The sequence below is a fragment of the Dermacentor silvarum genome, chromosome 6 (genome assembly GCF_013339745.2).
Source record: "Dermacentor silvarum isolate Dsil-2018 chromosome 6, BIME_Dsil_1.4, whole genome shotgun sequence".
Taxonomy (NCBI): domain Eukaryota; kingdom Metazoa; phylum Arthropoda; class Arachnida; order Ixodida; family Ixodidae; genus Dermacentor; species Dermacentor silvarum.
The window spans coordinates 56163178-56187453 of NC_051159.1; the positions used below are offsets into that span (position 1 = coordinate 56163178).

The following is a 24276-nucleotide window of genomic DNA, read 5'->3' on the forward strand; positions in this document are numbered from 1 at the left end:
GTGTTCAATTCACCGGTTTCAGGTTCTATATTTCTCCTTACACCTCAGAGTCAAGCATTATTTTAACTGATAAGAAAAAAATTTCGTAGCTTGCACTGGAGGCGCAATGCTAAAGAGATAAGGGAGCTGATGGGCACCTAGCTAGTCCTGGCTTTTCTGCAAGGCTAAGTACTACCAAGTCATCCCCAGCATTTCCCGGAATTTATTTAGTATTGATTGTATATCGATTAGCTATTGATTGGCTATCGATTGGCTATCGCAAGGTATAGGCCACGTATTTGGCTAGGCTGACCACTACGATGTCATCTCCTGCATTTCCCGGAATTTCTTGATTATTTATTGATTATCGATTAGCTATTATTTGGCTATCAATTTGCTATTTATGACTGACTAAGCTTAAGTAGTCCCAACTATGCTTAGCTAGACTTAGCCAGGCTCAGCTTCGCTAGTTCATGGGGGTATGTGCCATTGCACTTGGACCCTTTCTGCATTACCCCCAGGATCGGCCCACATTTTCTGTTTACGCGTCACGGACTTACGGCCGGCTTAAACAGCTAATAATGTCCCAAGTATGGAGTGAAACAATAACAGACGAAACTTACAATGCATATATCCTTAGACAAAGCATTCGCACAAAACCGCATCAATAGAATATGAGAAGTAGAGTGTGCTTTAGCGTACGCCCTATTGTTTAACTGCTCTGTAGACAATGTAATGGCTGCGCAGTTCGAAGAGAGCAGCCAGGTGATGCATGCTGCTCTGCATCGCACCCACAAGCACTAGTGAGCGCACCGGTTAGCTGGGTTGCAGAGTACTATGTATTGTGTATATTTACACTAATAAGATCTACGCAATGATTGCGTTGAGTGTGAAGTTAATGTTGGCAGAAGTCTTCACGAGCATTGCTAGTGTGGCCGGCTGGGATGGGTGAAATGATCTCAGTTCTCAGACTGAAGGCAGAAAAACAAGTATTCCAGATTTCTTCAATAATACGTGTGAAACCTCAGCGCGCAACTCCTCTTATTGCCCTATCCATTTTAATGAGGAATTGAAATGTACGTTTTCTAGCGCCATGCATGATATTCTTTAGCTTTCTACTTTTATTGCGATAGCAATTATATGGACACTTCAACCGGATTTCTGCCGTCGCCGTCGCCGTGAGGTTCCCTATAGATAAAATCTTCGCCGCGCGCCGTATGCCCGAGCGGAAGCGTGCGGGGACGCGCGCTATCACGGAGAGCGAACGCACTCAATCTCCCACGCGCAAGCAAGGAAGCGGGAAGCCAGCGCCGGATGGCGCGGGGAGGGGGGGGGGGGGGGGGCGCACTTCTACTCTGCCAACAACCGCGCTCGTCGCTCGCCCGCACCGTCTCTTATCTCCACACAGCTCTGACCTTTATGCGACGTGCATTCACCGCTCAGTTTCTGTTGCAGCGATAGACCGCACGTACCTTCGCCCGCTGCGGCGTATGGGCTTGCTGCCGGCGTTTTGACAGTCGTTGTCTGCAGTCATTCAGTGTGATCTATTCATGTTTGTTTGTGCGCGCTCACACCACGCTCGTTCATTCAGTTAGTAATAGTCGGGCCACATTTTCCAACGCACGCTACACATGCAATGCTGCCCGGATCGGCAGTGCAGCGCTACAGGTGTGTCCCTTCGCACGCGCTGCCCACGGGAAGCGCTTCTCATCAACACCACCGTTTCACACGCGCCTTCTCGTGGTCATCGAGTCTCTCTTCATGTCGGTCTACTTACGGCGCAGCACACCCGCTTACTTAATCAGCTCATGTTTACTACAATTCATATTTCTACCAAAGCCGCTCACCTTACTTCGTATGACATTGCTGTGTTGCTATCGCATTCATTGCTTCGCCCTTAGGGCGAAACTGTGACATTTTTTTATAACGATCCAAGCTTTTTAAGATGAGAAAGAGGCAGACCGAAGAATGAGGACGAGGAAATAGATGCGGAATAAACATGGCTTCGGATAAAAGTTTCTATCCCTAGAAAAAAAAACATTACACTCGGCGCAGTTGAAAGAGGACCTACTGTGTTGGTGCAGCTGGCATTTGCTGAGATCGACAGAGAGCCCTGTACGGAGAGCTATCAGCTTGAAGGGGAGGAACTTGTCAGCATTGACGGACAATCTCGCGCTCTCGAATGGTTCAACTTCGGGACTTCAACGACAAAGTTGATTCCAGCGGAGCTCGTTGCGCGACATAGAATGAGCTTAGAAATGAAGATGAAGGAGTTTTGCAGTTTATTAGAGCTGCCTATTGCTGGCTAAATGTCGCCAGCCCAACCGTCAGCTTAAGCCGTCAGTGAAGGAGCCGCTACGCTTACTTGCGTCACAGTTAGAACAGCAGATGCGTCATATCATGGAACTGTTGAGTACGATAATTGAGGACTTACGGAAAAAGTGTACGATGCTTGTGAAACAGGACTTTTTCAATGATGAGTCGACCTCAGCCATATCGCGGCTAAGGCTCCAGAATATGCTTGCAAACACAGTGCCTATAGCCATGACAAAGATGGCGTGTAAAACTTCAGATTGTATTCGGTAGAAAATGCATAGAAGTGGCACGAGCTACGTACCATCAACCATACAAGTGACCGTTGGCGAATATGGTTTCTAGGTTTCATGAAGGCATTTTATACCAACACAAGAGAGTACTCCGACAGAATATTCTTCTATAACCACCGATCTGTAAATTTGCTAGCATACCTCTATGAAAAGAAAATACTATTACAACTTTTAGATTCCACTCTTTGAGTTCCGAAGGTTTTGGTCGTACTTCTCCCAGGCATGACGAGAGAGGAGGGAAAGCAACTTCATGCGAGAACACCGGATTCACTCAAAGACAATTTATTCTCTCAAGTATGGTTATCGGGGGAACTGGCCTTACCGGCATACAAGAACAAACCAACCGCTGTTTCTTTGTGAACACGCAACAGCCATCGGCAATCAGCTGACACAATCTTTGGCTGCCTTCTTCCCAGTGAACAAGACTAAGAGAGAACCAAGGAAGGGTGAGCAACAAGATCTTTCGATACCAATTGTGGTATTATTGAGCGTGGTAACATCAATATACTGCATGCAACGCTCGCGATCAACAGACAGGGCGCAAGGCACTATTTCATACAGGTGCTGCTTTTACTGCCAAAGGCCTTCGACAAAGATAGGTCCACCTATTGATACCTTGGGCATCCTTTTTGAGGCATTTTATCCCTTTGTAGGTAAGTTCTATACCACAGTATAGTGAACAAGTGTTTGATAAAGAGCGAAGACGTTCGTACCGGGACTGCCGTAGAAATCCATGGTTGTGATGTAAGTGTTAAAAGCTACAGAAGGTGCACCCGCGTATACGATATGTTATGTTTCAAGCTAGAAACATTTAGGCAGAGGTTTTGGTTATGGAAGGAGCGTAATTAATTTTATATCATCGCGAGCACACACTAAGCGCTTCCGCATGAATATTTTCGTGGAAAGACAAAGTCACCACTGAGCTTGATTACGCTGAGTTCCTCAGTTGGAACCGGCGCTGTACTGTACCAGAGTGACCTGACGGAGCCATCTTCTCGTCAGTTGAAGGTCAGTATCTTTATTGTACGTTTCCCAAGGCTCTAGAGAATTTCTCTACTATCAAAAATTAAAGCCTAGCCTCTTTATTTCCGGTCTTCTTCGGAAGGGTGCCATTTCAGGTTATTCACCGACGATGAAGCGCGTCTTAAGTTTAGCCCAACCGGAAGGCGGCCTATGAAATGGATAACAGAATACAACAAATAAGTTTCGGTGTCACCCATTGGCCGGGGGGAAAAACTTCCAGAATAAGACGCCCTGTCTAGGGCTCCATTTACAGATGAAAGATCAAAACGATAGGAATAATCAGTTGACTTTTTGGGAAGGCACTGAAGGCATGGAGCTACGTAATGGAAAAGTTGATGCTCTCGAATCAGACGTGTCCAATATCATAAGGCTTTATCATGAGAATCCTGAGTCAGATGGTCACAACGAGTTTGCCAAACCGACGGGAAATTATAGAGCATATTTACGTGCGACGCTCTAAATAAAGAGGTTAACAGCAATGCCCGGTCTTGACATAAATGCCAAGTCAACACGGCAAAATACAGGGCACGCGGAAACAAGTACGTAATTTCAGTGTATTCTAGCGAGTACATTTGAGGTGGTTCACCTCGCTGTTACTAAGCTACATGAAAAGGAGGAGAGTGTGAAAAGCGCGTAATCTATTTTAACTGCGATTGATAAGTATACGAGAATGGTGACGGTAAAATCGGGAAGGGAGGAATAAAAAACTGTGACTGATACTCTCGAACGCAAGATGTGTGTGAACACAAAAGTGGCGGTCGCCGATAGTGGCGCTGCCTTTCACAGCAAATAACCTCATGATTGGGCTCATAAAAGTAAAAAAAGAAGAAAAACACAGTTTCCCTGAGCTCTACCACCCACAGACAAATGTATTGGCAGGGAGGGTTATACGAGATATAAAGCAATTCAATTCGATGTACACGCATGCCAAAGGCGAGTGGAGATGCATCCTAGAAGCAGCTGTTACCCACAACAATTATCATACAGCCGCTCTAGGCAGTAGTCTATACACATTGCAGGTTATGTAAAAAGTCTGTGGCTTTCAACTGAACTTGAATTGAGGTTACCTGCGGTTATCGTGCTTAAAGAAAACAAAACAAGGTGACCAGAACAACAGCGTAAGTGCTGCGTTGCAAACCAGAAAGGCTTTGACAGGAGTCACGGAAGTCCTATCCAAGATATTCAACCAACGGACTTGGTACTTGTGCAAAAAGGGATTAGACTCCAAGGCCCCTTCTATAAGCCCATGGATTGCAACGAAGGTTTCCAGACAGCAAGCAATTACTAATACTGCATACTATGAAAGAATCAATGAACCAACAGATTTGACCACAATTGGAAATGTTGTCCCTTATCGTCCCAGGAGGGATGGAAACAAGGCCGGGAAAGGTATAACAGTCGAATCATCCGAAGGCGAAAAAGAGGGAGGTCGGAGAATGAAGACGAAGAAGCAGAGGCATAATGAGCTCATGCCTTCCGACGGAAGTATGTCTCCATCTTAGGAAAAACATGACGATGTTAATAAAGTGTTGTATTGAGCCGTTTTGTGACGCCGTCTAGATGGGACAACATTAGCTTTTCGCAGGAAAATATTTTAAAAGAAATACTTCGCTGTGGTCACTCGCGGCATAGCCGCAACTGAGAGAAATTGCGTAACGTTTTCTTCATAATGTTACGTTAACTGCTAGAGCCTGCTAACTGCTATCTGCTACCTGTGAAAGGTAAGAGCAGCTTCGATATTCAGGGTTTCTCCGAAGAGCTTCCTGTTAGTATTCAATAAGTGAACTGCGCAAAAGTGAAAGAAAGGCACTTATAGTGGCGGGAAAGCAGACGCTATAGGCAAGATCTTACTGCGAACCGGACCCACAAGACCTGATACAGAGGCGCATCGCTGTGCACAAGGACATTAGGCAAGCACTGCACGCAGAGCTGTTCTTCATTTAGGTTCCTGCAGGGACATGTCGAGCACGTTTCAAGTACTAAGGTGCATATAAATACTAAATGCTTAATTATAACTGAGCTACGAAACAAGCGCTCCTACTATTGTCATATGAAGTGATTCTGTGGTATAGAGAAAAACGAACCTAAAGTCATTTGTGTTTATTTCTTACGGAAAAGCGAACCTAACGTCACTTGCGCTTATTCCTCATAGCGTAGCTCTTGCCAGTGTTTTAAGTCACTGACAGCAAGCGCATGCGTTTTTGAGATTTAAGGTTTACTATTTTCAGCATCTTTTGACAATGTCGCACGTAGTAAAACAGCTTATTTTTGAAAGTAAATGTTATGATGAAATACCGAACTGATGCCATACAGAATCAAAAACATATTATCCTTCAAACATGCCAACTAAGGCACCTGATAACTGCACACGTGCTTCAAATCCTGCAGTGGGATCAGCGCTCTCTGTTGCGGTGCATATTGGCTCTTTGAAGCATACTAACAAATGTGGCAGGAGACTCAATTCCCGGTTATTAAAAGGACATTAAAAAGAAAATAAGTTGATCGGTAATAATCAATTACGCCTTTTACAACATAAAAAATTTTCTTGCCCTCAGTGGACGTTTCAAAACCAAATAAAGATGCATAAAGAAAAGGCTTGTGGCGACGCCACCTTTATTTTTCCGCGCCAAGGAGCCGTGACGTCTCTCATTTTCACAACGCTTGCTCAGACCTAGTTAAGTTGTTACGGGTACACATTGCCTACATTTTATTCTAATGTGGCTGAAGTCTGAAGCTAGCAAGCTTCGTGACATTTTACTAGCATAAAGGCCTGAAATTGGGGAAATATTTTGAAATTTGCAACGTCACATTGACGTACAAGACAGAAGATTCCGGTATTAAATAAAAAGAAAAGAAAGCTCAGCTTGCACTCTGCTTTGTAGTAATCAACCGATTACTGTAAATAAAAAGCGCTCAGGAGTCTCTTTAGCTACACCTAAGAGACATTCAGGAGAAAGCTTAGTAATGATCATGACTATGACTTCTACCATCTTTAGTGTTTGCTTCACTTAGTACCCACATCCGAACCCATTTCAGTGGTTTTTGAGTGTTAATCTTTCTTCGCTGAGTCATTGTCATTTTAGCTGAGCCATGCTCATGACTGTGACTTCTACCATCATCCTTTAATGTTTCCTTCACTTAGTGCCCCGGTCCGAAGCCATTCCAGTGGTTTCTGAGTGCTAATCTTTCTTCGCTGAGTCATTGTCATTTTTGCTCAGTCTTGCTCATGACTATAACTTCTACCATCATCCTGTAGTGTTTCCTTCACTTACTGCCCTCGTCCGAACTCATTTGAGTGTTAATCTTTCTTCGCTGAGTCATTGTCATTTTTGCTGAGTCATGCTCATGACTATGACTTCTGTCATCCTCCTTTAGTGTTTCCTTCACTTGGTGCCCACGTGCGAGCCCATTTCAGTGGTTTTTGAATCTTAATCTTCCTTTGCTGAGTCACTGTAATTTTTCTCCGTCATGGTCATTATAGAGTCATTATTGCATTCTACTATCATTATCATTACTATGACAACCATACTTACACACATTACCATAATTATTTATGAATTGTTTGCCACTTTGAGGGTATCATGACACATTTTCCCACTTTGTCATGCTCATTATCATAATTAATTCAAAGAGTATTATGAATAATTATCGTTATTTATATTCCTCATGTAATTACCTATCGATTTATAGACAAAGTTTGTGGCACATAATAATCTTATTAATTTATTAATTTTTGTACAAATTTTTTACCGACTTTCTTCCGAAATTTGGCTCCACTTTTTGAAGGTCACCTCAAATCGAGATGTGTAAGGTTTTCACCTAAATATTGTTCTAGAAAACTACGTTAGATAGTGTATGCGTATTAACCGCTCTAGTGTTTCTTTTCATTGTCACTTTACTTTTTTAAGAGTAATTCATAATTGACTTAGACGAAATCAAGAACGTCTAACAGATGACTCTCGTAATTTACCTTTTATCTGAGCACTAAATACGGGACGATGGACCAGAAAAGAAGAACACAAGAAACAAGTGTCTCACTTCTTTCATTTGAGACCCCTGTGCGTTATTAGCACCTGAAAGACGGCAACGATGGAAGCCTCCAACTTACCAGGGTGGTCCGTTTCGGCGACTATTCTGGGTCACCAAGGATATCTTGAGGAGCAGCATGGTGCGCAAATAAAGAAAGCCGGCAGATCCCACGCGCTGTGGGAATCGATGTTATGCGAAGCAGTGTGCAGGGAGCCTACCAAGTTAACAAAACGTCCAGTAGAACACCAAGACGTAGGCGGCTTTTTCATGACCTACATGACATGCATGTCATGACATTCACGTCATGATTCCTCAGGAGTCGCTTTAGCAACGCCTGGGAGACGATGCTCATGACTATTCAAACCATTGACCTTTAGCCCCCCCCCCCCTTTTCCTGCACTTAGTACCATATCCAAACCCATTCCATTGGTTTTTGAGTGATCTTTTTTCGCTGAGTCATTGTCATTTTTGCGGAGTTATGGTGATGACTATGGCTTCTACCACCATCCTTTAGTGTTTCCTTTACTTAGTACCCACGTCAGAACCCATTTCAGTGGTTTCTGAGCGTTAATCTTTTTTTGTGACTCATTGTCATTTTCTGAGTCATGCTGATGACTATGACTTGTACCATCATCTTTTAGAGTTTCCTTCACCCCCGTCAAAAGCCATTTGAGCGGTTTCTGAGTGTTAATCTTTTTTCGCTGAGTCATTGTCATTTTTGCTGAGTCATGCTCATGATTATGACTTCTAGCATCATCCTTTAGTGTTGAATTAACTTAGTACCCACGTGCGAACCCATTTCAGTGGTTTATGGGTGTTAATGTTTCTTGGCTGTGTCATTGTCATTTTCGGCGGCTGTTTTATGACCTGCATGACACGCCTGTGATGGCATTCATGTCATGACCTATCATTTATATTCGACATGCACTGCTGTCATACTATGTTAAGTTTGGTATCTACCAAGTTAACGAAACGACATGAGAGCGCTAAGACGTAGGCAGCTGTTTCATGACCGGCATGACACACATGTCATGATATTCATGTCATGACCTATAATTTATGTTCGTCACACACTCTTGTCATATAATGCCAATTTCGGTAAATATCAAGTTAACGATACGGCCATGAGAGCACTAAGACGTAGGCGGCTAGATAGATAGATAGATAGATAGATAGATAGATAGATAGATAGATAGATAGATAGATAGATAGATATACTGTCAAAGTGGCAAATGTTCGCCAAGAAGTGCTTCGCATTTAAAAATGTTTCCCGAGTGCTTTTAGCCTACGCCAACCAGCTTCTCTCGGATAGTCGCACCTTCTGTTTCACTTTCCATCCGTTGACACCCAGCGACGTCCTCTCCAAGCTAAACTGAAATGCTCTCGGAAGAAAAGATCTCGGAAGAAAAGAAGGATCTTCTTCTTCTTTCTTGGGTTTTACGTGCCAAAACCAGTTCTGGTTATGAGGCACGCCGTAGTGGAGGGCTCCAGAGTAATTTTGACCACCTGGGGTTCTTTAATGTGCACTACATCCTTGAATGGAAAAGGCCACAAAAGCCCTTCTGCAGTTCGTGAAGAATACCGGAGGATACGAACGCTTGTGGCAGCGGATATTCTTCTGTGAATGTCTCTGAGAATGACTGACTATTATTCTTCTTTTCTCTCTTTATCTATACTTCCCCTTTCCCCCTCACCAAGTGTAGGGCAGCCAACCGGGCACGTCGTTGGTTAAACTACCTGCCTTTTTCTCTTTGTTCTCTCTCTCTCTCTCTCCTATGGTACTGCATTGCAATCGCACTCGTAAAGATATCTCATTTGTTCCGGCACAGCGACACAAACTTGGCATTGCCCCTAGAGGGGAACATATAAGAATTTCACTGTAGCCCTTAACTCCCACTGCCGAAAATTCATTTTTAGCCATCTCATTATTTAGAAATAAAAAAGTGCTTACCATCATGCATGATATTTTAGGAGCAATTTCATGTTAGCGTGCAAGCTGAAGTGCCATCTGGTGGATGAATTCACCAGCTCGCAGTGGCGCAAAGTAGCAACGGCTGGTGAACTGTGCACAGAAGCATTCACGTGCAGACCAATCTAGAGCATTCCATTCGCAAACAACCCTTCAGTTGTATGAATGACCTAGGCATTTGACGCTAAAGTGGGCACATCTTTGGAGCTGCTTAGTACACTCTTTGACTCAGCATCTTCTGAGTCTGCGTAATTTTTCTTGTCTAGGATACCTGTCCACCCAATTCCTTATGGTAATTATGTCATACTCAATGGTAAGCTGGTAAGATCAATACAACCCAAACCATAAATTAACGCCGTTGTAAAAGCTTACACCTCAGCTCGGCTAGGTATTACATTAAAGCTATTATCAATATGGCTCACGCGGTCAGTAGGCGTTATTTTACGATACATTTTACTGCTTAACTTTTATACGTATTTCAAAGACTTAAGCAATACTTACTGCGTTGAATGTATCATATATGGGGTGTGTGAAGAGATGGGACTGACCCTCCTAAGATGCGAGATGGTTTGCCATGCACTAAGGGCTGCTTAAATTTGTATCTGAATTCGCTTTGCAAGCGGGCATACCCTCTTTTACCAAGTATATAGCGACACCTGAGACCCAGTGACGAAAAAATTACAATTTGATTCATGGCTACATTAGTGGAAGTGTTTCCTTTATATTATCCGCTGATCACTTACAAATTATTCTCAGTAGGTCTATGCAAAAGAAACACTCATAGCTTATATCTCATGGAGTGTACCTTGAGAGACTTCGAACAAATTTGGATGTGAAGACTCATGCTACATAAAGGCGGCAAGAACACGTAAAAATATGCTCACATCGGCAGTCGATGATTGAAGTGGTGCCAATGTACACATGTTGAAGGCCGCTCATTCCAAGGGATGTTTGGTTGAAATTATATGCCACATGTAGTTCATGTGTTATGAATCCTATTTACAGTGAAGCTTCTGGGCAAAGAAACTGCCCCAGCTGTAATACTGGTACTGTATCCTTGAGTACTTAGTCAAACAATATATAGCACCGCATGAGTATCAGTCCAGTAATCTTCGAGTGAGCCAAGTTGATCTAGTTAGTCTTTGTCGTGAACAGTGTGTAAAACAGGATTGTAGACTCGAATGTTTTACCACCGTCTACGATGTCCATCATGTGACTTGGTGATGCCCGTACCAAGTATAGGCTCATGCGGATGATTTTAACGCGATAGCGTTAACGGCCCAGTGTCGCAGAAAATGCGGCGTCGGCGTGGATGTCGGCTTCCGTGGCGAAGCAAATCCTCCCCAACCACCCCGACACCCGACCGCGCAGACCTTCCGCGTGGCGCAAGGTGATAGTGAACAAAAATTGATTTTCTCACAATGAAATTCATCATAAAAATGGTAAAGTACGACTTAGTCACAACCTACAGATATGGTTGCGTCAGACTGTAATTTGAATGAACGAGAAAACATAATTCTGGTACGAGGAAACTCAAGCACAAACCCCGTTTCCAGCATTTCTACCATACCAACAGCGGCGCGCTCGATAGGTTAGTCGCGAAAGTTATATCCAGATGGCGCTCGCACCCTCGGCAGGTCAAATTGGGACTTCACCTGCCTAAAGCGTTTTGGACACGCGCGCACGTCGGGGCAATAGCGATCAATTATTAAAATAATAAAAAAGGTGCAAGGGCCTTCACATTTTCATATAACACGACTTATATTGCTCCTGGAAAAACGCCTTCCCATCAATGCAATCCTGTTTAAAAGTGAAGCCGACTTTAAGGGGATCGGTCTAAGCTTGGTCTTTGTAAGCTGGCTTTCCCACGTTGTATGTTGTAGTGAAGCCTACTAAAAGAAAAATGCGGTGCGAACGGGGCCCGATAACGCTATCGCATTCCACTCTTAAAGGTGAAGGTTAAGCGTCCTCTAATTTTTGTTCGCCCGGCTAAAGCCTTATAATTTTGGCGAGAATCGCTGAAGTTTCTAGTTTCTCTGCATCAGGCAGAGGTCCACAAAATCAATACACTGTAGCTCAAGTACTGCCGGAGTCCTATGGTGCGGAAGAGTGGACCTGATTCTGCAGAGGTGCAACGCAAGCCTGCCTGCACGACAAGGCCGCATACGTTTCGCTTGGCTGTCATCGCTCCTCTAAAACAATAACGTGCTTTCTTCCATTGCGTCGATAACATCTTTAGGTATCTTTAAGTACCTCCAAAGGGTGCGTGACTCCTATGAGTGGCAGTGATTTGATTTCCTTTATCACGTGCGGGTGCTCCTGCCAGATCCCTTCCATGATTATTTTCGCCCTTTTTTCTCATTAAAGTTGATGAACGCGCCACATCCCTTTGTTGTTGCTTAATAAAAGCAGACCACACACGCTTAGCTGCACACGCTGAACGTGAGACTTCTTTGAAAACGCTGCACCGGGTAATACGTTTAGCAGAATAAATGTCTTCATTTCCGTTATATAATTACAGTAGCAGTTGTATAACGGTGGACTGATGGCACAGTAGGGACCTGACCTTTAGTGCATATTTAATAAAACGTGAAGTGATTTAATCACCTGTCTGTGTATGCGTCTGAATGCAGAAACGCAGGAATGCAAAATAAAGCTAATCTGTGTACCATATAAAAAAACAAGAAAATTCTGGCAGAGATTGCGCAAACGCGCTGAGTAACCAGGTGTGTAAAGTGTATGCCACAATAGAAAACGCTTTCAAAAAGAATATAAAGCTGTGACTCACATACGCCATAAATATTTCGATTGTGTTCCACCGATATAAGGCTAACACTATGCCAAGAAATACGAAAACCTCGTGAAGAGGCACCAAGAGGCCGTCACTCTAGTCACTCTAAAGAAACAAGAGATGAAATGCACTTGACCCTTAAAATTTAAATTCGAAATTGGAAAAACTAGAGCTGCTGCTTTATTTCCTAAGCTGCAGCCACCTCCCGGTGTAGCTCAACCATCTACAAACCTCATCCATGAACTCATATAATAAAAATAATAGTTCTGCAGGTGATTTATACTGTTAAATATGCGGGACACGGTGCATAAATAACACAACACTGCCGCAATATCACTAGGTTAACTGTTTGCGTTATCTTATTAAACATTAGCCGCCACTGTCCTTCTGGTCTGCATGCTGCGCGGAAGGTTTCGGGCTGGTACTCCATATGTACAATCTTCACCAATTCAGCGGGTATTGTCAGAACCCTGCTGCTGCTGTACACAACTTTTTATGCACATTTTCGCGACAGATTTTATAGAAATAAGAACCGGGTCACTTAACCGTCATTCTCAATAAATTCATTAAAATTTCTGGCTAGGAAATAACTTTTGCGTAAAAAATGTGACGATTTGTTAATTTCACAGGTTCCCGCTTTAGATGTACTTATCAGACAGCTTCCTGGAATCACTCAAATCACTCCAATCACGGCGTGTTGAAATGTTGGCGAACGGGTGCAGTCTCTTTGTTCAACATTCTTGTCAGTTTGGTCTGCGTTAAGACACTTCTAGGAGACGGCATTGTCGTTAATCTCATTGTCAGTCATAGCCGTTAAGAGGGCTATGATCGTTAATATTCATGCTCTGATTACCTACATATGGTTTCTAGAAATTGCTTATTGTCAACATGGATGTCAACTTGGATGTCAACAGCCTGTTACAAAAATTGGCCACTGATGGTCTCTGGGGAAACACAGAACACTTGAAATCAGCAGAATAGGGAGTGAGCCGGCCGTTGTTGCCGTAGAAGATGCGAAACATAAGAGTCTAAGAGAGGTATTGCAATCTGCGAAGGATTTTTCAGGTGATGTTTAGTCGTATAGTACAATACAGTGACGGGGATAATAGACTTGCTCATGACCAACCTCATCATCAATTATGCCACAGTAGCAGGTAAACACATGGTCCTTATTAGGCAAGTTTAAAAATTCAGAAACTTCATGGGTTGGCAGGCTACTATCCTAACAGTAACGTTAATATAAGAATTCAAATTACGCACAAAATGGCAGAGGCAGGTAGGTCTCTTTAAAGTCTTCTTTAAACGTTTTACATGACGGCAACAAAGTTCTGTAGTAATTAGTTGGCTACCATTTCATTTTTTAAAGAATGCTACTACATTTTTTATCGTAACTGCACAATTGCATCTCGTAACTTGCGTAATCATCCTGCTAAATTGCCCTTTGCAATCACAGTACTGATAAATAAAGAAACAAATAATATACATAATTACTTGAACACTAAAATTATGCTGGTGACAGAACTAAGAAGCGTTTCATTATTGCGAAAACCACGTATTTTAACTATAGCAAATCACTTATGCGGAAGCATGCAAGGTGGAGGAAAGTGATAGGATGAGAAATAAACCATTGCACTCTACCTGTCTTGGACCACCAAGATACAAAGAAAACTCGTGTGGGATTTTCAAAAATAAAGCTTCGCAGTTGAAGAAAGATCGCAGACAAGGGCAAACTTTTCTTCAACTGCGAAGGTTTCTTTATGAGATACACGTATGGGGGTTGTCTATAAGGTACAAATGTGCGAGTTGGTTGAATGGCAATGTTATTTTATTTTCAATTTTTTTCACTATGTACGCACACGCACGCACGCACACACACTCACGCACACAAACACACACGCACACACGCATAAGCACGACGCCTATTTGGTTGAATAAATGTGTTCCTCCGTCACAGATTCAGTACATTGCCAAGATACCCATTCGTGGCAATGTATTCTTTTCAACATACTAAGTATTATTATAAAAAAATAGGTCTGGCTTTTTTTAAAGCCATACTAGTTCTTGCTACAAGCCTTAGCTAAAAACAAGTCAATAATAGCGCTGGAAAATTGTCCCACAAAGCATGAAAATTAAAAAAGAAAGATGAATGACATGAATGGATAACGGACTGGCACCATTTCCCTGCCAAGTGGCATGAATACGATTGCGAGTTGAATACACAACTACATTCCTCCCGTTGCTGCATTTCGAGTAGAGGTGGATCTAAATATTTCTTATGCAGCGCCGATGCATGCTCTCCGCATAGTCTACAAATTAGGTTGCCGCTGCAAGGTCACAGACGGGACGGTACCAGCCTATAGCACGTGCGTTGAAGGCTACTTGCGTAGGCAAAGCGTGGACACCGAATGGCCGCTACTGTGCGGCGTCGGCTATAAAAGGCTCCGCTGCAAAGCTACAGGGCACTTGATCGATCCACTGCGAACGAAGACCACCATGAAGGCCGTGGTGAGCCTCCCACTTCATGTACCAACCATGAAACCATCGGATTACCATTGTTTGTTTATGCGGAGTAGTTTCTCGTAACTGGGTTATTGTTCCAATGTGACTGAGGAATTCAGTGCGATGTGGATGATAATCACCTACTCTTATCTATGATGCTAGCAGAACATGTTTTCAACATCGCGAAGAAAGTGCATGGTGCACTCTTCTGACATCCAACTTCCTAATGTGTACTGGGGCAGCAACACTAGCTAACCGATGTCGATAGACCACCTCGGTTGTGAGTCAGCATACGACTAATGTACAAAACGTTACTAAAGCTTATCATTCAAAAAATGAGACACAAGGAAAGGAAGATTCACTATGCAATCTCTAGGCTCTCCCAAAATTTCCGCCAACTCATCTTTCGTTGTCTTAGTACCATAGTACCAGTCCAAGTACAATATATATTCTAAATAAGAGAGTAAGGAAAAGTTCTTGCAGCGCAAGTTGATGCATTTTCATTTTAAAAGTGAGTGTTCTATGGGACTAATGCGTGTGCATTTTTTTCACCGCCTACAATAATGCTTCGGCTCGTGCTTTTTAAAATGTTCAATTGTGGCTATACACGCCTTTGGGAAAGATTTTATGGCGCAATTTTTGTCAGTATTCATCGCACAATCGATGATGCAGGCGTGCAGTTCGCTGATAGAACGCGGAAGCATACTTTGCATGTTTCACTTACGGGGTCGTTTCCTGGGCTCCCATGATAACGTATTGTTTCTCCGATTTTGTGCTCCGAAGGCTTTTTCGGCCTCAAGTGAACGACATTGCGGACTTCATTTGGCACTTGCGTGTAATGGTTGTCACGTTATACGGGCAGGTCTAATGCAGCACCAGTTAACGTAGTTTAGTGGCTAGATCGCATCAGCAGCTAGATTTATTAACCGGCTAGAAATCACACACGCAATGCGTTTACTTCAGCTTTTTTATAACGCCATGTTTATTCTTTGTCTCTCTTCCTCGAACCACGATGCGTAGTCCTTTACTGCGAAAGGTGAACAATAGTTGTGCCTGTCCTTTATTTTCTCATCCATTGTGACTGAATTTTGCAGCTTTGCCTCGCTGCCCTGACCGTCACTTTCGCCGTTGCCGCCGCCGGTGGCTTGGGTGGCCTCGGCTACGGTGGTGGTCTTGGCTATGGTGGCGGCATTGGCCACGGTGGCTTTGGTGGCATTGGCGGCGGCATTGGCCACGGCGGCTTTGGTGGCATTGGCGGCGGCCTAGGCCACGGTGGCTTGGGTGGCATTGGCGGCATTGGCGGCCTCGGTGGCTTCGGCTATGGCGGAGGATACGGTGGCCGCTACGGGGGAACCTACGCCGGCAGCTACGCTGGCACCTACGGTGGCAGCTACGGTGGCGGATACGGTGGTCACCTCGGCGGCCTCTACGGCTAAGCACACATTCATCTAGGGTTTACAAATTTGTAAGTACAGGTCCTAAATACGTGTCACTAGATTTACTGAACACTATAGCTTAATTATTAGGGATAGTGAACTGAGCAACTTTAACTTGATTAGATAAGCTGTGCTGCAATGGTTCTGCTGAAATACGTCGTAAGTAATCTCGTGTGCAGAGCTGAAGTACTGGTTGTCTCCGCTTCATGTTAAAAGGACTTTCACAAAAAAAATACAAATGAAAACAACAATGAGTAAGAGACATTGTCAAGGCCACTTTAATATTGGCCTCAACAGCAATAATAAAAAGGTCTTTCAAGCAGGCCTGAATGAAATTATTTCCCTAGATTGAAAAACAAAATGAGCACCCCTAATAGTGTACAGCAAACAATTTCGTGCAAATGGAACATTAGGATGAATGACGCAAAGCACACTGCAAAACCTGCACTTGTCTGACGAATTTCGTTATGTCACATCACATAATGAAGTGTTTTTGATGCAATGAGCATTACTTGGCATCAGAGAGAAAAAAAGAAGAGAGCAAATAACGAAGTGTGTGTCTTCCCAGCCAAATATATTTTTGGTATACCTGTGCCTTCAATCGTTCGTCATTGCGTAATAATTGCCACGCCGAGAGAGTGACACCTGTACTGGCAAGCTTCAGAAAGCAAAATTATTTCTTGTAAGAATGCCTTCATGCTTACCCTTTTAATTTATAACGGCCTCTACGTCGAAACTGTTGAAATATTTGTTATGTATTCTTTTCGCGTAAGCGAAAAGATGATATTGTTTTCTTGTATTATACTGCGTAGCGATACAATCAAACTTGTGCCAAGAAAGCCAGTAGTGTATGTGTTCATACAGTTAAATCGAGCACCGTACTTATTTCGTTTTTTTTTTCTCTTATTGCAGAGTAATGTACAGGAGATACGAAGAACACACCTATGCGTGGAATCATTGGCTTATTTAATTTGACTCGAAAGCAAAAATAAATACCGTGAGACAACTATACATGGTGTCGTGTGTTTTCGTTATCAGCAATTTTTGCCTCACATATGCCCAAACGATTTCAGAAAGCCCCGTTGGACGGCAAAGTTTCTTTTTATTTGTCTCTGGAAGCCAATAAAAAAGTTCGTGCCTGTGAGGGGCTGCAAGCACAATAAGATACTTCTATGAACATTGGTATACAGGTAGACTTTGGACATTTTACCCATTCCAACTTACTTCGCCAGCGTGCCGCAGAGTATTATATTTCATTTGACAAGATTAGCAATTTGAGTAAGTATCTTTTGGTGAGTGGCAGAATTGAAAAAAAAACGCATAAAGCATGTTCCTCCAGACATAGAGTGCTGCGATTAAAAAGGAACACTTACATACTAGCCCATTTCGAAAGTATTTCAAACGCAATGTTTGGCTTCACACATGTGAGCGTTGTCCAAATGGTAACACTGTGGGCCCACACTCTTCCTTTTCATTTTTTTTTCTTTTTGAGTCCGAGCGCTCGAGTGTAATTTTCAACCTGAAGCTTGTTAAGGAATACTGGACAACAGCAAAAGCAGTGAAAAAAGCGACATTTTACTTTCTCGAGCAGATTTCTAAGCAGACAAAAAGGCCACTGGAGTAGCCATAAGTGTTTTCGGAGCAGAAGAAATGCTAGTTTGGGGTAGAGATTGGTGTTCTGGTAGCAGATTGCAAAATATGCCATACAACTCCAGCAGTTAAAGACGACGCGTCTCATAAATGTTAATATTTAGTACGAAACATATTGCACATACAATCTTCAACGCAAATTGCAAGAAAAAATAATTCAGGAGATGGATTTCTTATTCAACTCACACTAAAATGAGCTAGATATATAAAATACTAGTTCTTGTGGCAGAAATGAGATCAAAATGGTTAAGCTGAGAATCACATTATAAAAGTAACCAGAATCACATAACCGTTGCCAAAGCAGCTGATGATAATGGCTTTGAGGTCGCAGTAATCTCAGTCACTTTCACATTTCACCAAAATAGTCTGCATGTGAAGTTCAAAAATACAGCTGAATGAGCTGTATATTTAAAATGCAGGTTTTCATGGCACAGCAGTTGGCAATCAGTATGAGATCAAATTTTCCAGTGACGTTTCGAAACAGGTTCAATCAATCAATCGATCAATCAAATTTAATCAATCAATCAAAATTTATTTTCGTCGTAGACAATACAATGTTACTACGAAAATAGAGGACCATAGAAAAAAGCTGCATCTGCGCAGCTTGACTAAACTCTAGCCAACCGTACAGCAGCCTGACACGATGATTTGTTATTTAAATTCAGTTATGCAAACCTATCAGCAAATGAAGAAACAATCATACAATACCATCACAAATGGGCAGTTGCAAGAACAATTACACAGCATACATATTTCAATGAACAATTAGACCCATAAGCAGTTCCAATACAGTCACACAAGAAGGTCAAACAATCCGTTGTTACTAAGGGCTAGAACGCAAACATTTTTCCGGTCTAGCTCAGTCAGGTTCGGAGCAGTTACTAACAAAAATGACAGTTTGGAACAGCATGTAGCAGCATTTATCTTTTGGAGCTGTTTGGAGCAATTGGAGCAGCACTTCTGTCACTGCAAAAAAAAAAAAGAAAGAGAAAATTACTTTGCAGCAATAACAGGTAGGGAGATGTTAAAAACAATTCCTTTAGTTTCTTGCCTTTAAATACCAATCAACTAAGCGGTTTTCTCAATTAAAATTATTGAAATAAAATAAACTAAAAAGCGTTCTGAAGGGGAAACAATTATCAAATGGAAGGAAGTATTAACCACGGAAATTCTCATATAAACGCAAGATCAAGAACAAGAAGAGCATGTATGTTCATAAGTATGCTTGACACGCCATAGTTGCTCAGTGTTTTTGGCGTTGCGCTGCTAAGTATGGGGGCGCCCGGCCGCGGTGGCCTCATTTGGATGGTGGCGAAATGCAAAAACGTCCGTGTACCGTGCATTGGGTGCTCGTTTAAGAAACCAAGATGATCTAAATTAATCCGGAATCCCACAATACGGCGTGCCTTATAATCACATCGTGGTACTGGCACGTAAAACCCCAGATTTTATTTTCTTTTATAGATACGCACGCTCTCAATACGTTAAAGCGATAGGTAGCGCGCACACAAACACAGACACACGCACGCACGCAAAACACACACACACACACACACACACACACACACAAATGAGAACGCAGGCCGCGTGCTACTCCCCGGAGGAAATCCTGAGAAGGCCACGGTTCCAGAATATTTCCTAACAATTTAAATCCCATTTTGTATGATTTCTGATCCAGTCAAAATGAATAATAAAATACTAAGTAATAGCAAAACTAACATGAAAAATTATTTTAAAGAACACCATACTCCCGAGCACTGCAACCTTGCCGCACAAATCGAGCCTCACAAGTACGTCATTGTCATTCAGCGTGCTCGATCTATGCATTGTTGTTTCCTATCTATTCTAAAATGCAATCATGTCTTTACTGGTGGAATTTGCTTGCGAAGACCACCTCGCCCTACATTAACAGTTTGCTCATCTAGCCAAAAACAAATGTTATAAGATTAAGTAATAATCTCAGTTACTTTTGTTTAACGCACAGCTTTCCGATATTTCATTAATTTCACGAGAGCGTCGACTCACACGTAGGTCGAGGTCATTACAGGGCGCGTGTCTGCAGAAGTGCTGAGGGAAGGCGCATGCGCACAGAGCGTCCTCTTGTCCGAGCATCGCCTGCTAGGCTATTCCGATTGTATCTGCTATAGGCCCTGGTGTTTACCAGCACATATATTGTTTGCAGCCGCGTATTGTATTGTAATGTTAGGCCTAACTTTAAGAGAGAGGAAGACAGCGGTGTGGATCCAGTGCTTAAAGTCCGGGGGAGGGGGCTCAGGGGTGCCCGGGCCCTCTTCCATTTTATAAGGAGGGGCTCGACCCCCTTTGGCAGGTCAGCTGTAGCACTGCGGCGTATACATTCGACAAGAGCTGGAGGTGATTTTGTCCACTTCAGACACGAACTTTGATCGACTGTCGATACCTCTTGGAAACATAGAGAATTTTATACCACGGTGCTTGAGACTCCACTGAAAGCAAATCAAGGTGATTGAATTGACTCTGTGTATTTTATTATGAGTCTCCATTGCATAGTAACTCAATATTTGAATATTGTAAAGTCAGTCATGTTACACACACACACACACACACACACACACACACACACACACACATATATATATATATATATATATATATATATGTATGTATGTATGTATGAGTGCGCGCGCTTTCCTGGTCACCGCCCTATGAGCCCCCCCCCGCCCTCCCCCCTCTAGTTAAGGGAGACTTTAAGCGCTGCGTGGTTCAGAGTGCAAACAGGGATAGACGCTTTTCTAGTGGACAGTAGGAGGAAAAAATGGAGCTGGGCAGGCCATGTAATGCGTAAGTTGGATAACCGGTGGACCGATATAGTTACAGAAGGGATACCAAGGGAAGGCAAGCGCAGTCGAGAATGGCAGAAATCTAGGTGGGGTGATGAAGTTAGGAAATTTGCAGGCGCAAGTTGGAATCAGCTAGCGCAAGACAGGGATAATTGGAGATCGCAGGGAGAGGCCTTCGTCCTGCATTGGACATAATTATAGGCTGCTGCTGGTAATGATGATTGTATCCACTGTTCGCACAGGAGTACGCGTTTGCATTTCTATTCACGTTGCAAGTGCATACAAGCAGCAGGGGCTACGATGGATTTTACCGGGATAGGTTAGCGCATGATTTTCAGGCATGAGAGTACTCCGTACGCATGCACCTACCGTCGCTAATTTGCCAATGAGCTCCACAACACGGTGCTGACTAACTGTCGGTCAACGATAGGGTGAGATTATTTACCTATTAAAGAGCTTTTCTTCACTTTTATCGTGAACGGTGCCACATTTTGACTGCGATAAATTTTAGTTTGCGCACATGCGTTCTTTGAAACTTAGATCATAGAGACGCATGCCTACGTAAAGAGCGGACAGTCTAGCCGTCTCGCGGCTTGAGCGATGTCCGCTTCCACTTTACCTTAAAGGTGGACAGCTCATCACACATCCGCCGGGTTGCGTCCACGCGTCCCATTTCCATAGAGACGTTGATACTGCGCCGATCATGTGCCGCTGGTTACGCACACCCCACGGCGCTTCTGCATAAATAATTTTGCTGTTTCTTGAGCCAAGTACATTGTTAGCAAGACGCTTCTTATGCTGGGCGAGCGTATTTTGCACGTGTAGGATGTAATATGAGCCGTGGCACCCGTTTATCGTGCAGGCACCCGTTTGTTTTTTAACCCGTCTATTCCGGAACAGCATGTGCATTACTTCCAACGCATAACTTTCCAAAAGTCCCTCGGACCAACTTCAGTTTAAAGCAAAGAATTTGTTATCTGTGTTTCTCCGGTATCATCACACAAATGTTTTATTTGGCTCGGCTCGAGCACTGTGTTTTCACATTTGGGATAATTTGTGAACACTGTTTACTCCATTGTACATGCATGCTGCATGCGCCTGGTTCGCAAGTGCCAGTTTTACTTGACGTGTTGCTTGTCATGGCTAAGAAATTCTTTGGTTTGTGTCTGAGTCTTGATCCAGTCTGTTATCCGGCGTTTTTTCTATGCAATTCCCAAAGTAAACAAGAAGAAATCAACTTTTTGTATGGAACCACTGCTTCCTATTGTGTGCGGCTGGGAAAAATGGCTAAAGAACGGCAAAAGGGTACAGTAATAACACCTTCGATCACATTATTTTTCCAATCTGCATGAGTTAATTCAGCCTTACTTAGGTTCTTCCAGAAGCTTGGCGGTTTTTCTAGTAAAAGGTTGTGATCCGCGAGTTTGTTACATCTGTATGTATGGCGTGTTTAAAAATGAAATATTAAAGCTCTTCTGCTCCACTATAGACGACATAGTTCAACATTTGAACAGCCAAAGGTAAACCAGAATCAAGAGCATTGCGATCGAAACCGAAACCAAAAATGAGCTATACCACGAGTCGAAAATCTTGGAGGACAAAATTAACAGTCTGACTAGCCGCTCGGGGCGCTGGCGGCAGTGCTATAGCTCGGCCGCAGAGCCCTACGGAAGTGTACGTTCTTTACCTATGCATTTCTCTATGCTTAGATGCCCGCCACATCTCCTTAAAAAAATACACTCCAGCAGCCGTGTTAGCCCACTGCTACGGAGATCAATTGGTTCGATACATGTTGAATAAAAAAAGCTGGGACGTCAGAAAACGACTGATAAACAGCTTTCCTCATCGATCAAAATGCACGATACGTACACCTTGCTGACGTTTTCCTGTTCACAGCTTTCACGCGTATAGCTCGTCGGATGTAGCCAAGAAAACTGGCAACAATTTTAGGGAATGAACTGCAGTGCTGTAGACCGGGAATGCCCTACTTTTGCGTAAGTCGAGCGGAATGTCTGAATGAAAAGCCAAGAGTGGACAGCGCTTATCTCCAAGGCAATCACTTCGTTTTATAAAAATTTACGGTTTTCCGCACGACGAGTCGAATCTGTAGAGCATGTTCTGCGATGACCTGTCATGAAATCGTCTTAAGTAGTCTTACGACACGTAATAGTTGCACGATTTCAGCGAGGCATAATTCAAAGCTCAATTATACGCTATACAGGAACGAAACGCCATGATTCCACTTTGACAAAAGAGTCACGCTTCAACGATGCGTAACGGGTCAAGAGTGACCTGTGATGTCATGGTGTCGCAGTAGGAAAATAAGACCCCTATATAAACGAAGCCTCCCACTTCGACAACATAGTTCCACACCTAGAAACACGAAATCATGAAGGCACTGGTGAGTGTGCCTTTCGTTTTCCACCACAAGCGATTCCACCAGTCGGGATTATTGATAGCATAAGAAGGTGCAACTCTGGGCAGCAGAACTAAGGAAAATCTGGCGTAATTGTAGTCGCCATGCTCTAGGGCTGCCATGTGCTCGGTATCATTGAAGCCCTAAATTAAGTGTTTAACACCGTTGTAAGTTAATCATAAAAGAAGGCTATAATTTTACAGGCGTAATAACGAGAAGGCGTAGCGGATAAAGTTCGCAAAACACATTTGAAAACTAAGGCAGGACAAAATAATTTCCATAATATAATTTTATTAGCACAAAAATTGAAGTTAGGCGAATTCATGCGGTTGATGTTTTTCTTTTTCTGTTTTACAGTGATATTAAATGCATTTATTACTCCTTCATGGCACAATATTAGCGTTAGGCGAATGTGTGTTCGTTCCGCAATATTATTTTGTATTCTGTGCTGCGCAAAATTGAGTGCTAACTGAGGTTAAACTCTGTTTCTGTTGTTCAGCTAACTATCTGCGTGATTGGCTTGGTCCTGTCGGTGGCCAACGCCATCCTGCTTAAGGGTCTCGCACTGGGTGCCCTCGGGCTTGGTGCTGGTGCTCTGCTTGGTGCCGCTCTGGCCCGTGGTGGTGGAGGCGGAGGCTACGGCCACTACGGCCACTACGGAGCACCCTACCCAATGGCATGGCACGGCGGTTATGGAGGTGGATACGGAGGACACTACAGTGGATCTTACCACGGCTCATACCACGGAAGCTACGGTGGCTACGGGGCTGGCTTTGGTCCTGGCTTTGGCCCTGGCTTTGGTTATGGCTACTAATTGTCCTAAAGAACTTCTTAACGCTCGAAAAATGTGAGTGCGTAGTGCGACGTGCTTGTGCACATACACTGCTCATAAATTAATAAGTGAAACGTTCTAGCAATGACCTGTCTACTGCTGTTTTTTTTGTAATGTGTAGTCTCTGCGAACAATAAGTGCAATAGTGACGAAATTGGTCACGGTCAATGCACGTGTACAGTGTAATCATGAGTGAACAATATCGACATGAAAGAAACACTGAAAGA

General features: G+C 43.2%; 2 protein-coding genes across 2 annotated transcripts; both read left to right on the forward strand.

The window, feature by feature from the left end:
* The first annotated feature begins 14875 nt into the window (after nucleotides 1-14875).
* On the forward strand, nucleotides 14876-17339 carry LOC125946124 (acanthoscurrin-1-like). The gene is made up of 3 exons (XM_049668611.1): nucleotides 14876-14902; nucleotides 15991-16361; nucleotides 17245-17339. Exons 1-2 carry the CDS (start codon nucleotides 14891-14893, stop codon nucleotides 16330-16332), a joined length of 354 nt encoding a protein of 117 aa, XP_049524568.1. The 5' UTR covers nucleotides 14876-14890; the 3' UTR covers nucleotides 16333-16361; nucleotides 17245-17339.
* Nucleotides 17340-23190: 5851 nt separating this feature from the next.
* On the forward strand, nucleotides 23191-24031 carry LOC119456668 (keratin-associated protein 6-2-like). Its single transcript, XM_037718492.1, has 2 exons — nucleotides 23191-23202; nucleotides 23717-24031. Exons 1-2 carry the CDS (start codon nucleotides 23191-23193, stop codon nucleotides 24029-24031), a joined length of 327 nt encoding a protein of 108 aa, XP_037574420.1.
* The last annotated feature ends 245 nt before the right edge of the window (nucleotides 24032-24276 follow it).